This window comes from Ranitomeya variabilis, chromosome 2 (genome assembly GCF_051348905.1).
Source record: "Ranitomeya variabilis isolate aRanVar5 chromosome 2, aRanVar5.hap1, whole genome shotgun sequence".
Classification (NCBI taxonomy): Eukaryota; Metazoa; Chordata; class Amphibia; order Anura; family Dendrobatidae; genus Ranitomeya; species Ranitomeya variabilis.
Window position 1 is genome coordinate 654,610,785 of NC_135233.1, and position 15,689 is coordinate 654,626,473.

Below are 15,689 nucleotides of genomic sequence, written 5' to 3' on the forward strand. Positions count from 1 at the left end.
TAGTTTATCAGTGCAGTGTCACTGATGTGCCATACATGCAGAATACTGGGTAGTTCTCGGACATCCAGCGTAGACAGACATGTAAATTGTATCAGGAGTTGAATAATGAAAGCGGATGCACAGTACAAGCTGACGGAGTAGAAACCCAAAGATTTGCTTTCATTATATGGGCGGTAATTCAGCTACAGTAATGTTGAACGGAGCGGATAACGGCCATTAATGGATCATATAAAGCAATATCCCAATGGCATCTGAGTGCAGATAATCTGCTTCTGATATTACTGAATTGTGTCCTTTGTTGAACTACGACGATTGAGGGAGAGTAATATCAGATTTTCTGTGGGTGGGTGACAGGTAGAATAGATAAAAACATGAAACATGGAGACTTTGTGGTTCACATCCACGCTTTCAGCTGAAGAAATCGTCAAATGCCAGAGATAATGTCAAATAAACAGGTCCTTTATTTTTTCTACGTGTTTTGAAGTGTCAAAAGCATCAAAAAAAAATATATATAAAAAAGTTTATTTTACTTTATCTCTGGCATTTGACAATTTCTTCACCAGCTGAAAGCGCGGATGTGAACCACAAAGTCTCCATGTTTTATTATGCTTATTGGGTGATTTTCACCTGTGGATCTGCAGCAGCCATATAATCCTGGATCAGGTCAGCATATATTGATACGATTCCTGATATTCATCCACCAGATAGAATACACAAAAATAGGGTCTTATCTGGTGGATGAATATCAGGAATCGTATCAATATATGCTGACCTGATCCAGGATTATATGGCTGCTGCAGATCCACGGGTGAAAATCACCCAATAAGCATAAAAAAACATGGAGACTTTGTGGTTCACATCCGCGCTTTCAGCTGGTGAAGAAATTGTCAAATGCCAGAGATAAAGTAAAATAAACTTTTTTATATATATATTTTTTTGATGCTTTTGACACTTCAAAACACGTAGAAAAAATAAAGGACCTGTTTATTTGACATTATCTCTGGCATTTGACGATTTCTTCAGCTGAAAGCGTGGATGTGAACCACAAAGTCTCCATTTTTTTTATGCTTATTGGGTGATTTTCACCCGTGGATCTGCAGCAGCCATATAATCCTGGATCAGGTCAGCATATATTGATACGATTCCTGATATTCATCCACCAGATAAGACCCTATTTTTGTGTATTCTTTCTCCTCACCTTTTTCGTAGGTATAATAGCATAATCTCTGCCACCCAGAGCAGAATATCTGAATCTGTTTTAATCTCTTGCTCCTGTAAAATCAGACTCTGCCGTGAATAAGGACAGACATGAATAGGTTTAGCAAGTGTAAGATTAATAATTGTCCCTTATACAGTCTAACGTAACTCATGAAATAAAATGGTTTGACTTGTCAAATACTTTGTACGGAATTTATGGCCAATACATGGCGCCTCATACAACTAAGTGTGTAGCTGTTGTAGTAGCGAAATAGCAAAATGTTTTACGTTATTCCAAGTGGTATACTAGAGACTTGTGCAATACCTAGTAATGGGGGGATGCAGTGGAAGGGAGATCAGATTTGCTACTGTTGCCCTCCAAACCAGTCCTAAGAATACTGGTGAACACAAACAGCAGCCTATATTCTGGCCTCAGTAAAGCAGACACAAAATGGTGTACACAGAAACATGTGCATTAGCGGAATTTCAAATAAACCCAAAATGTTTTGTAGAACCGCATTACTTTTCTCGTGCTGTACTGACACAGTGTATGTTGTACAGGTCTTCAGAGCTGCATTCACAGTTCTGCAGGTTTCAGAGTTGGGTCAGAGCGGAGTCTTTACACTGTTAATGGAGTAGAAATGGGGAATAGAAAATAAGGCATCACTAGAAGGTAGCATAGGATCGGGCATTGCCTTGTCTAAATACACGATCATATTTTCCCCCAATATATGCAGTCAGGAGACCCGAATATGCAGAAATTGACAGGTCTGTCAGACTTCGATCTTGTGTTTGGGCAGCTACTGTCACATTGCCTTATAGTCTAACAGTAATACTATATTAAATTATTAATGAATGCTATAAGTCTACATCGGCACAAGATAAGTAATGCACAGCATGGACCAACTGTTCATTTCACTTAAGTCTGCAAAGTGGTTTTCAGAAAATGAACACATGCCTAACACTTTTCAATTAACAATGGTATAAATGAAAGGAAACTTCTGACTTTCTAGATTAGAAGTCAAGCCCCTAAAACGAAGTATGCCTACATGCAAATTACAGTCATAAAAGGGTCTGCTCACATTTCAGTATGTGAAAAGGTTTGGTGCAAGCTCCAGGCTCAGATGCCTCCTTGCACCCAGCGGATCGCTCACAGCATAGTCTGAAGGAAGCATGAAATAAGATGTGAACAGGGGCCAATTCTAAACTAAAATTTTAGTCTGAATAACCAAGTCATGTTTCTTCTTACTGCAAAAATGGCAACAATAATTTAGTTAACAGTTCAACATAAAATTAAGGCTTTGTTCATGTGAGCATTATTTAACTGTTGTTCTGTTCTCTTATAAGAGCGTAAAACAGTATACAGCAGTGCTGGACACCAGCAGCATCCAGTAGAACCCAGTGAATAATGCAGAGCCATTCCGTCCAGTAATTTCTATGAAATCTGTGATGTACACTTTTGAATGGAGCAAAAAAAAAAAAAAAAAAAAAGTTTTATTGCTACAGCTTTTTATTCTAGCCATGCCCATTATGGATCAAGGTGTAATCTAAGATTGTCTACAGGAGAAGTTAAACTAAAAAAAATAAATAAAAAAGGGGGTTATCTATTGCTTGGACAACGTGCACTGCCCATTGTGCTTACTTCATGATGGAGAAAATCAATCTACCGTATTCATTTTCATCTTGGGATTAGTATTTATCATGGGACAGAATTTTTGGCAAATTGTCCGTCACCTCTGTAGACACGGCAAAATAGTGCAGCTCAAAAGGATAAGTTTACAATGAAAACTAAGCTCTGTTCTTTCAGCAAGTAACCAATTGGTGCCAACGTAACGTGTGCCATGCTAATCGGGCTGGCTACACAGGCGGCAGTGGAAACTTGTGTGCCACTTATTAACAATCTCTATATTACACCTCAGTATCTGCAATAAAATTCAACCCCTGTACATAAGGCCACACATTTTCACAGGGAACCTGTCAAATTGAAAAACTAGTCACAACTGCAGCCTGCTACAGAGCGGAGGGGAGCAGAGCAGACTCGAAGCGGTATTCACATCTCCAAGATCCCATCCCAATATGTAATAGATGTATTAATAGTAATAATATTAGCAAATAGCGCCAATTAGAAATATAGTACAGTTCTTCTGATTCGCTGTCACTTCCGCCACATGTAGTGCATTTCAGTAGCTTAGGTATCCATGGTTACATCCACTCATATTGTGACAGTGAGCTAGTTGTCAGTGGTTGTAACCATGGATACCTAAGCTATTGCAATGCTTGTATATGGGAAGGCGACATAGCTCATCAGTTAGGACCATACTACATTTCTAGTTGGATATATTTAATAATATTATTATTATATATTGGGATAGAATCTTGGTCACGTGAAAACCCCTTTAAATACAGATTTGTAGGAATACATTTAGAAAAATTGAAATCCATGCTCATTTTTGGCATAAGTGACAATGAACAACGTCAAGTAAGAGGTCTTACTTGGTGACTGAGACAGACTTCCCTCTAAATGCATATATATATATATATATATATATGCATATATATATATATATATATATATATATATATATATATATATATATATATATATATATATATATATATATATATATATATATATATATATATATATTTGTGAATCCTCCCAACTTTACCCACATAGGTATTCATCTGCCCCGCTCCTCCTGTTGCCCGCAGATTGGACTCAAAGTAACACGTTCACTTTACGCCAGTCTTTCAGCATTACAAGTACAGTATTAAGTAATGTGAGACATCTGCAATATTCAAAAGTCTAACTTACATCCAACTTCTATTCATGTAAAAGCTGAACATATATTTTCCCTGTACATCACAAAGAAATTTACATCTCAGATACACTGAAGTCTGCGCACAGTTCTGCAGACCGCAAAGTAAAATAAGTGCTCATATTTCCCTAAATACAGTATATAAATACTTAACAGACAAACCTTTCACAGGTTTACTAAGTGCCAAGAAGTCTCAGAATACCTCCCATAAAAGGACTAAGAAACGTATTTAAAAAATAAGAAACTTTGCCTCTACCAAAGCTCCAATGGTTTCCAACTGAAACCTTGGAATATTTCTTGTATTATACAGCAAATGTGTCTTTAGATCTCAGCAATATGCAATCTCTCTCCAGCATTTTAGTACCGAGTAGACCTTACAGCAAGAAGTACCCAAATCGGAAGAGAGGAGATATGCCGCTAACAAAAAGAGCTAGGTGCTATCTATCTAACTACATCACAGTCATTTTCTAGATCAGGGCTAATAACATTGGTCTACGGAATAATCAACTAAGGAAAATGGTGTTCTCCCTTCGCAGAGGCCCTTTTTCACGACTCTTGTGCCATGGCCTTAGTTGTCAATCTTAACAGGAAGAGAGTCTGATGGATCTGTTGGCTGGGTGGGAACCCACATGGTGGTATCTTCTCCCTTGGATACTTTTTCCCACTGGTTAAGATTATCCCTAGACAAAAAAATAAAGACAAAGAATTATCAACTGCACTTTGTTATGTTTCCTTTATGCTTTTGTGCAATGTATTTTTCAACACGACCATGTTGGGTACATATAACTTTTTGTTTAAATTTCATGATCCAAGGAAAAACGGTAAAAGTGGACCTTTTTTGGCAGCAATATTCTAAGACAATGTAACAAAAATATGGCTATACCAAATATGTACAGTAGTGTGCAAAAGTTTTAGGCAGGCGAGGAGGAAATGCTGCAAAGTAAGAATGCTCTCAAAAATAGAAGTGTTTTTGCAGTGTCCCAGTGCCTCCTCCTATCTGTTGCAAAATATAGTTGTCAGGTGGTTACCAAAAACCTATGTCCTGTTATGTGGTTTATTCGATCAATTGTCCTATATTGCCATCTACTGTCCAAAGTGTAAAGGTGCAAGAATTTGGTCACATGACACTCTCAGCCCGCTTCCCTGCGGAAGCCTCTAGAAGCTGCTGAGGGAAGAGTCATGGAGGAGTTCCTCTTCTTCCTGAGGAGAGGTCGACTTCCTAAGCTGCTCTGCCATCAGCCTAGGTCCCACTTCCCTTAATCTTCCATCGGCCAGGAAACTGCCACAGCCTTCGCCAGGAGGGCATGTTAAATTTCAATCTTCGTAGAGACAGAAGAGATAGAGCTGTACAAGGGCTTTTCTGCTACACACCACGCCTTTAGTGGTTCTGCCAGCGTGAGTGCCTCATGTTCTACTGCATCTTCTACTGTATGCTCTGCGTCAGGGAACCATGTCAGGACTTAATCATGAGTAAGCAGTGAACACTATTTCCACAGTGAACCTAACTGTATAGGCCCATCCTTGGTAGTAATATAACTGAAGGACTGTGTGAATTAAGATAGTAACCTGGTATATAACCGGCAGTCAGCCGATCACTATTTAAGCCATTAACTGGGAAAGATTCTATCTTAAGCGTCACGGTGACCATCTCTCTTGCTACCTAAAATTTCGAGCTTGTATGAAAGACTGATACCATCGCTATGGACTATGTATTTTGAAGTGAATACAGTAAAGACTCCCTTTTAATCACGTTAATACCCTTGTCAGCATTCATCCTTGAAACTGTGCACACACAGGGCTAGCACACCACAACGCCGCCTGTGACATTCCTAATTTCTTAATTATTGGCCAGCCCTGGTACCTATAACATCTAGTGTCTCCCTGGGCACTGCATTTATAGTATATGTTTAACAACTAACAAAATGCAGAGTCAAAGAACAAAAGAGAAATTAAATCAATATTTGGTGTGATCAGCCTTTGCCTTCAAAATGGGCATAAATGGTTGTGGGTACACTTGCAGAGAGTCTGAATTTTTTTTTATAAGTAGGCTAAAACACAGTCACCAAGAGAAATAGAAACCACTGCTGCATAGGTAAGGCTGAGAAAGACAGATTCATGTCACAGGTCATACAACATGGCAATACTGAGCCCAGCTCCTGCATTACAATGGTTCATAAAAGCAATCAGACTGCTGAAAGTGAAAGTCCCATAGAGGGACTAAGTAAAAAAATAAATAAAAACAATATCTTAAAACATAAAAATAAACTAAATAAAAAAAGAAAAATATATTGTACCCATAAATTTGTATTTTTTTAGGCAAAAAAAAAAATAAAATATATATATATATATATATATATATATATATATATAAACAAAAGTGCACTTTTAGTATTGCCACGTCTGGAATGACCCATTCTATAAAACTGTCACACTAGTTAACTGCTTCAGTGAATGTGGAAAAGAAAAAGAAAAAACGGGGAAGGGGGGAGGGAAGATCCTTTTTCAGCATACAGTCGAACACAAAGTGGAATGAAAACGTGATTAAAAAGGTGAATGCAAATAAAAATGGTGTTGGCATCTTGTCCCGCAAATAACAAGCCGCTATACAGCTTCATAAATGGAAAAATAAAAAAGTTATAGCTCTCAGACAGAATAAAGCGATGAAAAAAATAACAATTTTCTATAAAATAGTTTTTATTGTGTAAAAGCATCAAAACATAAAAAAAATATAAATAAAACCATTGTAATCGTACTGAACAGAAAAATAAAAGCTGCCTTATCAATTTTACCACACGCAGAACGGCATAAAAAAAAAATTCCTGAATTGCTGTTTTTTTGTTAATTCTGCCTCCCAAAAATTGAACTAGAAAGCAAACAATAAATGTCATGTGCTCGAAAATGGTACCAATAAAAACCCAACCCACAAAAAAACAAGCTCTCACATGACTGTAGGCCGAAATATGGCAAAATTATAGCTCTCAAAATTTGGCAATACTAGAACTAACTTGTTATTGCAATAAAAAGCATTTTTCATGTGTGACAGGAGCCAAATAGAAGAAACTGATATAAATCTGGTATCGCTCTATTCGCACCGACCTGAAGAATAAAGTCACCTAATCACTTATACCAGACTAAGAAAACGTAAAAGATAAATAAAACCAATTCTTCAGATGCCGATGATTTCTTCATTCTGCCTCCCAAAGAGCACAGTAAGAGTCGGAACACATTTATCCTGTGCTCTGCGCTGAGCGCTTACACCGGGGTTTCCGTGTAAATCTGTGAAATGCGTGAGTTGGGCTACTTTCACATTTCCATTTTTAAGAATACGTCGCAATGCGTCGTTTTGGGAAAAAAATGCATCCTGCAAATTTGCCCACAGGTTGCGTTTTTTTCCCATAGACTTGTATTGCCGACGGATCGCGACGTATGGCCACACGTCGTGTCCGTCCTGCACTGGATGCGTCGGGTTTTGGCGGCCCGTCGTCACGGAAAAACGTTCACACTGAAAAACGTTTCACACTGCACATGCCCAGCAGGAAATATCGCTCTCACGATCTTTCCTGCTGGGCAACGCCGACGGAAATGTGAAAACAAACACTTCCGTTGGTACGTCGCGCCAACGCTTCGTGACGGCCCCGTACCGACGGAAGTGTGAAAGAAGCCTTACACGGAACCCCCGGAGGAAGATTCCTTATAATGAGACATATGGAGGCACTGGACACAGTCTGGCCTATGATCCAGTGTCAAGTCTTTTTAGGCGTGAATAAAAGCTCAGTCCGCCACAGTTTTTTGCACTTCTGAAGAGAACGACCACATTGGATGGAGGCCAAATGGAATCCTGAGTAACTCTGCTGCTTCATTATAGTGAATGGATCCCTCGGGGGTTTCATCTGAATCATTTACATTTAGATGGAAACCTCAAAGTACCGTATATACTCGAGTATAAGCAGAGCTTTTCAGTACATTTTTTTGTGCTGAAAACACCCCCCTCAGCTTATACTCAAGTGAGGTGTCCAGAACATGGAGGGGGAGGGGCAATGGCGGAGCAGCGGGTCACAAGAGGCAGGAGCTGGTTGCTGTGGCTAACTCCTGTGCCCGCTGCCAAAAAGAAATGAATATTCACTGCACTGGCAATGAATATTCATTTCTCTGTAATAGTGCGCACAGCATCAGACGAAGCAGCCGCCTCCTGCAGCCGCTGGGCGATCATGTGTGCTGATACTTAAGAGAAATGAATATTCACCTCTCTTCACTCCCATGGGCGTGGAGAGATGTGAATATCCATTACTCTTAAGTAGCGGCACACGTGACCGCCCGACATTATACACACTACTTAATACTCACTGCACTTCTGGTGTGGGGAGCAGTGAGTATTCCAGCAGCTGGGCTCTGCTTGTCAACAGCGCAGGACATCCCCTGCCATGTGCTGCTTACAAGAATAAAGCAGCTACTGGCACCGAACAAGACGCTGTGAGGGTGCATCGGAAGGTAAGTGTAATGGTTTATTTTTTTTGTTCTTTGATGGAGGCTAATCATTGCAGGATAGGAATGGGGGTCATGCATACAAGGATAGGGTTGGGGCCATGCATTCAAGGATAGAGGTGGGCCATGCATTCAAGGATAGGGATGGGGCCATGCATTCAAGGATAGGGATGAGGCCATGCATTCAAGGATAGGGATGGAGCCATGCATTCAAGGATTCCGATGGGGCCATGCATTCAAGGATAGGGATGGGGCCATGCATTCAAGGATAGAGATGGGCCATGCATTTAAGGATAGGGATGGGGCCATGCATTCAAGGATAGGGATGAGGCCATATATTCAAGGATAGGGATGAGGCCATGCATTCAAGGATTCAGATGGGGCCATGAATTCAAGGATAGCGTTGGGGCCATGCATACAAGGATAGGGATGGGGCCATGCATACAAGGATAGGGATGGAGCCATGCATACAAGGATAGGGATGGAGCCATGCATACAAGGATAGGGATGGAGCCATGCATACAAGGATAGGGATGGAGCCATGTATACAAGGATAGGGATGGAGCCATGCATACAGGATAGGGATGGGGTGGCCATGCATACAAGCATAGGGATGGGGCCATGCATACAAAGATAGGGATGGAGCCATGCATACAAAGATAGGGATGGAGCCATGCATACAGGATAGGGATGGGGTGGCCATGCATACAAGCATAGGGATGGGGCCATGCATAAAAGGATAGGGATGGAGCCATGAATAAAAGGATAGGGATGGAGCCATGCATAAAAGGATAGGGATGGAGCCATGCATAAAAGGATAGGGATGGAGCCATGCATACAGGATAGGGATGGGGCGGCCATGCATACATGGATGGGGCCATGCATACAAGCATAGAGATGGGGCCATGCAAACAAGGATATGGATGGAGCCATGCATTCAAGGATAGGGATGGGGCCGTGCATTCAAAGATAGGGATGGGGCCATGCATTCAAGGATAGGGATGGGCTATGCATTCAAGGATAGGGATGGGGCCATGAATTCAAGGATAGGGATGGGGCCATGCATGCCAGGATGGGGATGAGGAGGCCGTGCATACTAGGATGGGGATGAGGAGACCGTGCATACCAGGATGGGGATGAGGGGACAATGCATACCAGGCTTATACTCGAGTCAATACGTTTTCACAGTTTTTTTTTTTTTAAGGTAAAATTAGGTGCCACCGGTTATACTCGGGTCAACTTATACTCGTGTATATATGGTAAGTGTTCAGCATAGAGCGCCGGATGAATGTGATCCCAAATGTTATGTAAAATGTCCCAACAAAAGCTTCTAATGAATCCACAAAAAAAGCAATTCCCCTCAGGTCTGTCATCTGTTAACGGAAATATAAGGGACTTCCATGTTACTGGTAGTACAAAGGGCTCTGAAAAACCACAGAAAACTTGGTGATCAAGTGTGCCTAAACCATATTTAGCGTATCCACATAATTTCTGTAGTGATTAAATGCTTGCCTAATTTACGGGTGCGTGTCTCCAGAAGCATGAGCTGGGCACAACAACTTGCTGGAGACTACAACGTACTGGGGACTTTCTAGAGAGAAAAAATGTTGGCTGCAGTAAAATGGCGCCGGCAGCGGTACTTGCGCAGTGGCATCTATTGGAACGCGATAGATGCTACTAAGCATGCGCAGCCGCAAGTGCCATTTTGATGAAGTTATTTATTTTTTTTACCTGGCAATATTATAGACATAATTGCTATACATGCTACTGCGCAGAGTTGCTGCTGGTGCCATTTTGCACAATGTAATTTTTTTTTCTCAACCACCCATAGGGTATGCACTATGTAAAATAGGGGGGCAGGTCAGTAAAGGATCAGTGACATGTCATAAGTCCATACAGATTAATATCAAAGCAAAGCACCACATAAAGACCCCCGCCCACAGGCCCCCATGAGCTCGAGAATCTCATTAACTGAAAATAAAGATTACACAACATCTACAAGAGGAATTTCATCAACCAAGGTATCATTTTAATCAGTATAAGAGCGCTAACCTAACAGTGTCTGTAGTTTACTGAGCACAATCCTACTGACGGGTTCGCTTTAAGCCATCTCACCATGACATGGTGTACCCACTCAGGATGGTCCCATCTCTAAATTGAAACCTCTCTATGTGCCAGCCGGCCTCAACAGATGTGAGCAGAGCAGGACCCAGGTCTGATTGTTCAAACAACTGCCCATGAAGAGCCATATATACTAAATGCACAGCCCAAAAAAGGGTGAGCCACGACCCTGTATGTACAAAGTACAAAAGACTAAAGCAACATAAAAAAATGAGCTTGACAATTCGAATACAATAGATCGATCGATGCTCATAAAAAGGTCTGGAATCAGCTTGAGTAAATGAACTTTAAATCTTTATATGCGATGGTACAATATGTTAGAGTGGTTCTGAGTAAAAATTAAAAGCGAAACGCCAAATGCAAGGTCTAAAATTGGCACTGTACAGAGGATCCGTGTTTCGATCTCCAAGATGTTTGGAACAATCTCCCTGCAAAATTCTTCAAACAATGTGTGTATGTATACCTAGAAGAACTGATGTTGTTTTGAAGGCAAAGGGCGGTCACACCAAATATTCATTTGATCTAGATTTCTTTTTTGTGCATTCACTTTGCATTTGGTTAATTGATAAACTATTAACACATATTTTCAAAAGACTCTTAGTTGAGTTTTGTGAGCATATATGTTGGCATAATATTTTATACAAACCTTTGAAGTGAATAATTTTAAAAGTTCAGAAAACTACCAATATATATATCTCTCAGGAAAAGAGAAGACTGAAGAGGTTATTATAAACCACTCATTTTCTCATGAACCTACGTAGACTAATTCTTTTAGCTGGATGCCTGCCCTGATCCTGAAAATGGCTGAAGGAAGAGCTTTGAAGTTAATCTTTCAGTAGGATCAACCCTCCTATGCCTTCTACATGGGCATATATAAGTCATAGGCAGGGCCGTATTTAGAGTTTCTGCTGCCCTAGGCACTTTTAGTGCTGCCTCCCCCTTTGGTGAGTATGACACTATCGGCAGTGACTTTTGGCAATAATCGCTGATGTGAAAGTCGCCTTTTGCAGCAGATCGGGCAGTTTTTCTGCATGTGCCGCGTAACGGATCACTTACAGCAACACTGCGTTCGGCCTCATTCATTCCCTATGGGATTTGTGGCACTTGCCATGATCTGGAAAATGCGGTACCATACCTCCCAACTTTTAAAGAAGGGAAGGAGGTATAAAGTTTGCGGCGCACGTAGTTCGCCGCGGCAAATTTTAGGCCACGCCTCTGACCATACCCATTTCACAACTAGTCACACCCATATCCACGTTCCAACCACAGCCATTTAGCACTGGTGATCACACTGTTTTATATACAATAATTATAAACAAAAAAAATATGGCCACAGTGCTCCATACTGTATAATGGCCACACATGATGCTCCATACTGTATAATGGCCCCACATGATGCTCCATACTGTATAATGGCCCCACATGATGCTCCATACTGTATAATGGCCACACATGATGCTCCATACTGTATAATGGCCACACATGATGCTCCATACTGTATAACGGCCACATGATGCTCAATACTGTATAATGGCCACATGATGCTCCATCCTGTATAACGGCCACACATGATGCTCCATACTGTATTATGGCCACACACAGTTCTCCATACTGTATATTGACACCCCCCCCTCCTGTATGCATGGCTCATATTCACCTCCCTGTATGCATGGCTCATATTCACCCCCCCCCCCTATGCATGGCTCATATTAACCCCCCTTCTGTATGCATGGCTCATATTAACCCCCCTTCTGTATGCATGGCTCATATTAACCCCCCTTCTGTATGCATGGCTCATATTAACCCCCCTTCTGTATGCATGGCTCATATTAACCCCTCTTCTGTATGCATGGCTCATATTAACCCCCCTTCTGTATGCATGGCTCATATTAACCCCCCTTCTGTATGCATGGCTCATATTAACCCCCCCTTCTGTATGCATGGCTCATATTAACCTCCCCCCCCTGTATGCATGGCTCATATTAACCTCCCCCCCCGTATGCATGGCTCATATTAACCTCCCCCCCCGTATGCATGGCTCATATTAACCTCCCCCCCCTGTATGCATGGCTCATATTAACCTCCCCCCCCCCTGTATGCATGGCTCATATTAACCTCCCCCCCCTGTATGCATGGCTCATATTAACCCCCCCCCTGTATGCATGGCTCATATTAACCTCCCCCCCCCGTATGCATGGCTCATATTAACCTCCCCCCCCTGTATGCATGGCTCATATTAACCTCCCCCCCCCCTGTATGCATGGCTCATATTAACCTCCCCCCCCCTGTATGCATGGCTCATATTAACCTCCCCCCCCCGTATGCATGGCTCATATTAACCTCCCCCCCCTGTATGCATGGCTCATATTAACCTCCCCCGCCCCTGTATGCATGGCTCATATTAACCTTCCTCCCCCCCCATGTATGCATGGCTCATATTCACCCCCCCCCCCCCGGCCCCGCCGTATGCGTGGCTCATCTCCCCCCCGGGCCTGGCTCTGGCTGTATGCGTGGCGCCGCGGCTCAACGGCTCACCGACGCTCCCATCCTGTGTGGCTCGGCTCCCCGTCCACCGCGGGCCTCCTACATCCTCCCTGGCTGACGCTGTCAATCATCATTCATACTCACCTCACACACACCGCGCAGAAGGACGGAATCCTCGGAGTCGGAATCCTCCGCCAGGCTCTGTCCCTGCGCAGCACCGTCCTCCTCGCCTCGTCCTGTGTGAGCGCCGCAGTCAAGTGGTATGAGGCGGCACCATGTGACCGCTCACACAGGGCGAGCTGCAGTCGTGCAGTCGCTGAGAGCAGACCAGCCGGCACCGCTGGAGCAGGTGAGGTGAGTAAATGAGACAGACAGTCAATGGGGGTTGTGTTGTGCCAGCAAGGAGGCATCGGGGGCGCTAGGGGGGCTGGATTCGGTCGGACCGGACCGGACCGGACAAAGTGATATTAAAAAAAAAAAAAAAAAAAACCTGCTCAGGTGCCGCCCCCCCGCATTGCCCCGCCCTAGGCACGTGCCCTCACGTGCCTAGTGGCAAATACGGCCCTGGTCATAGGAAGCTGAAAAAAAAGATACATTGTTATCTGTATACCAGTTATTCTAGAGAAATCCACCTTTTTCTTCTATGTAAATGAGGTGTTCAGGACTATGGGCCGGACACTGATCTGCATGAGAATCTGCCTTCGGAGTGTATTTAACCCCTTCACCCCCAAGGGTGGTTTGCACGTTAATGACCGGGCCAATTTTTACAATTCTGACCACTGTCCCTTTATGAGGTTATAACTCTGGAACGCTTCAACGGATCTTGGCGATTCTGACACTGTTTTCTCGTGACATATTGTACTTCATGACAGTGGTAAAATTTCTTTGATATAACTTGCGTTTATTTGTAAAAAAAAACGAATATTTGGCGAAAATTTTGAAAATTTTGCAATTTTCCAACTTTGAATTTTTATGCCCTTAAATCACAGAGATATGTCACACAAAATACTTAATAAGTAACATTTCCCACATGTCTACTTTACATCAGCACAATTTTGGAACCAAAATTTTTTTTTGTTAGGGAGTTATAAGGGTTAAAAGTTGACCAACAATTTCTCATTTTTACAACACCATTTTTTTTTTGAGTGACCACATCTCATTTGAAGTCATTTTGAGGGGTCTATATGATAGAAAATACCCAAGTGTGACACCATTCTAAAAACTGCACCCCTCAAGGTGCTCAAAACCATATTCAAGAAGTTTATTAACCCTTCTGGTGCTTCACAGGAATTTTTGGAATGTTTAAATAAAAATGAACATTTAACTTTTTTTCACAAAAAATTTACTTCAGCTCCAATTTGTTTTATTTTACCAAGGGTAACAGGAGAAAATGGACCCCAAAAGTTGTTGTACAATTTGTCCTGAGTACGCCGATACCCCATATGTGGGGGTAAACCACTGTTTGGGCGCATAACAGAGCTCGGAAGCGAAGGAGCGCCATTTGACTTTTCAATGCAAAATTGACTGGAATTGAGATGGGACGCCATGTTGCGTTTGGGGAGCCCCTGATGTGCCTAAACATTGAAACCCCCCACAAGTGACACCATTTTGGAAAGTAGACCCCTAAGGAACTTATCTAGAGGTGTGTTGAGCACTTTGACCCACCAAGTGCTTCACAGAAGTTTATAATGCAGAACCGTAAAAATAAAAAATCATATTTTTTCACAAAAATTATCTTTTCACCCCCAATTTTTTATTTTCCCAAGGGTAAGAGAAGAAATTGGACCCCAAAAGTTGTTGTACAATTTGTCCTGAGTACGCTGATACCCCATATGTGGGGGTAAACCACTGTTTGGGCGCATGGGAGAGCTCGGAAGGGAAGTAGCACCGTTTGACTTTTCAATGCAAAATTGACAGGAATTGAGATGGGACGCCATGTTGCGTTTGGAGAGCCACTGATGTGCCTAAACATTGAAACCCCCCACAAGTGACACCATTTTGGAAAGTAGACCCCCTAAGGAACTTATCTAGATGTGTTTTGAGCGCTTTGACCCACCAAGGGCTTCACAGAAGTTAATAATGCAGAGCCGTAAAAATAAAACAAAAATTTTTTCCCACAAAAATTATTTTTTTAGCCCCCAGTTTTGTATTTTCCCGAGGGTAGCAGGAGAAATTGGACCCCAAAATTTGTTGTCCAAGTTGTTTTGAGTGCGATGATATACCATATGTGGGGAGAACCACTGTTTGGGCGCATGGGAGGGCTCGGAAAGGAAGGAGCGCCATTTGGAATGCAGACTTAGATGGAATGGTCTGCAGGCGTCACATTGCGTTTGCAGAGCCCCTAATGTACCTAAACAGTAGAAACCCCCCACAAGTGACCCCATGTTGGAAACTAGACCCCCCAAGGAACTTATCTAGATGTGTTGTAAGAACTTTGAACCCCCAAGTGTTTCACTACAGTTTATAACGCCGAGCCGTGAAAATAAAAAATCCTTTTTTTTTCCACAAAAATTATTTTTTAGCCCCCAGTTTTGTATTTTCACAGGGGTAACAGGAGAAATTGGACCCCAAAGGTTGTTGTCCTAT

At 42.1% G+C, this 15,689-nt stretch overlaps 1 protein-coding gene across 3 annotated transcripts in view; it reads right to left on the bottom strand.

Annotated features, from left to right (window-relative positions):
• Positions 1-3,858: 3,858 nt before the first annotated feature.
• The window catches only part of PDE10A (phosphodiesterase 10A), a 519,247-nt gene continuing 507,416 nt past the window's right edge, over positions 3,859-15,689 (bottom strand). For all 3 annotated transcript variants that reach the window (XM_077289174.1, XM_077289173.1, XM_077289175.1), the window contains exon 22: positions 3,859-4,696. In XM_077289174.1, coding sequence (XP_077145289.1) covers positions 4,585-4,696 — 112 coding nt within the window. In that variant the 3' untranslated portion in view covers positions 3,859-4,584. The remainder of the gene's footprint in view (positions 4,697-15,689) is intronic.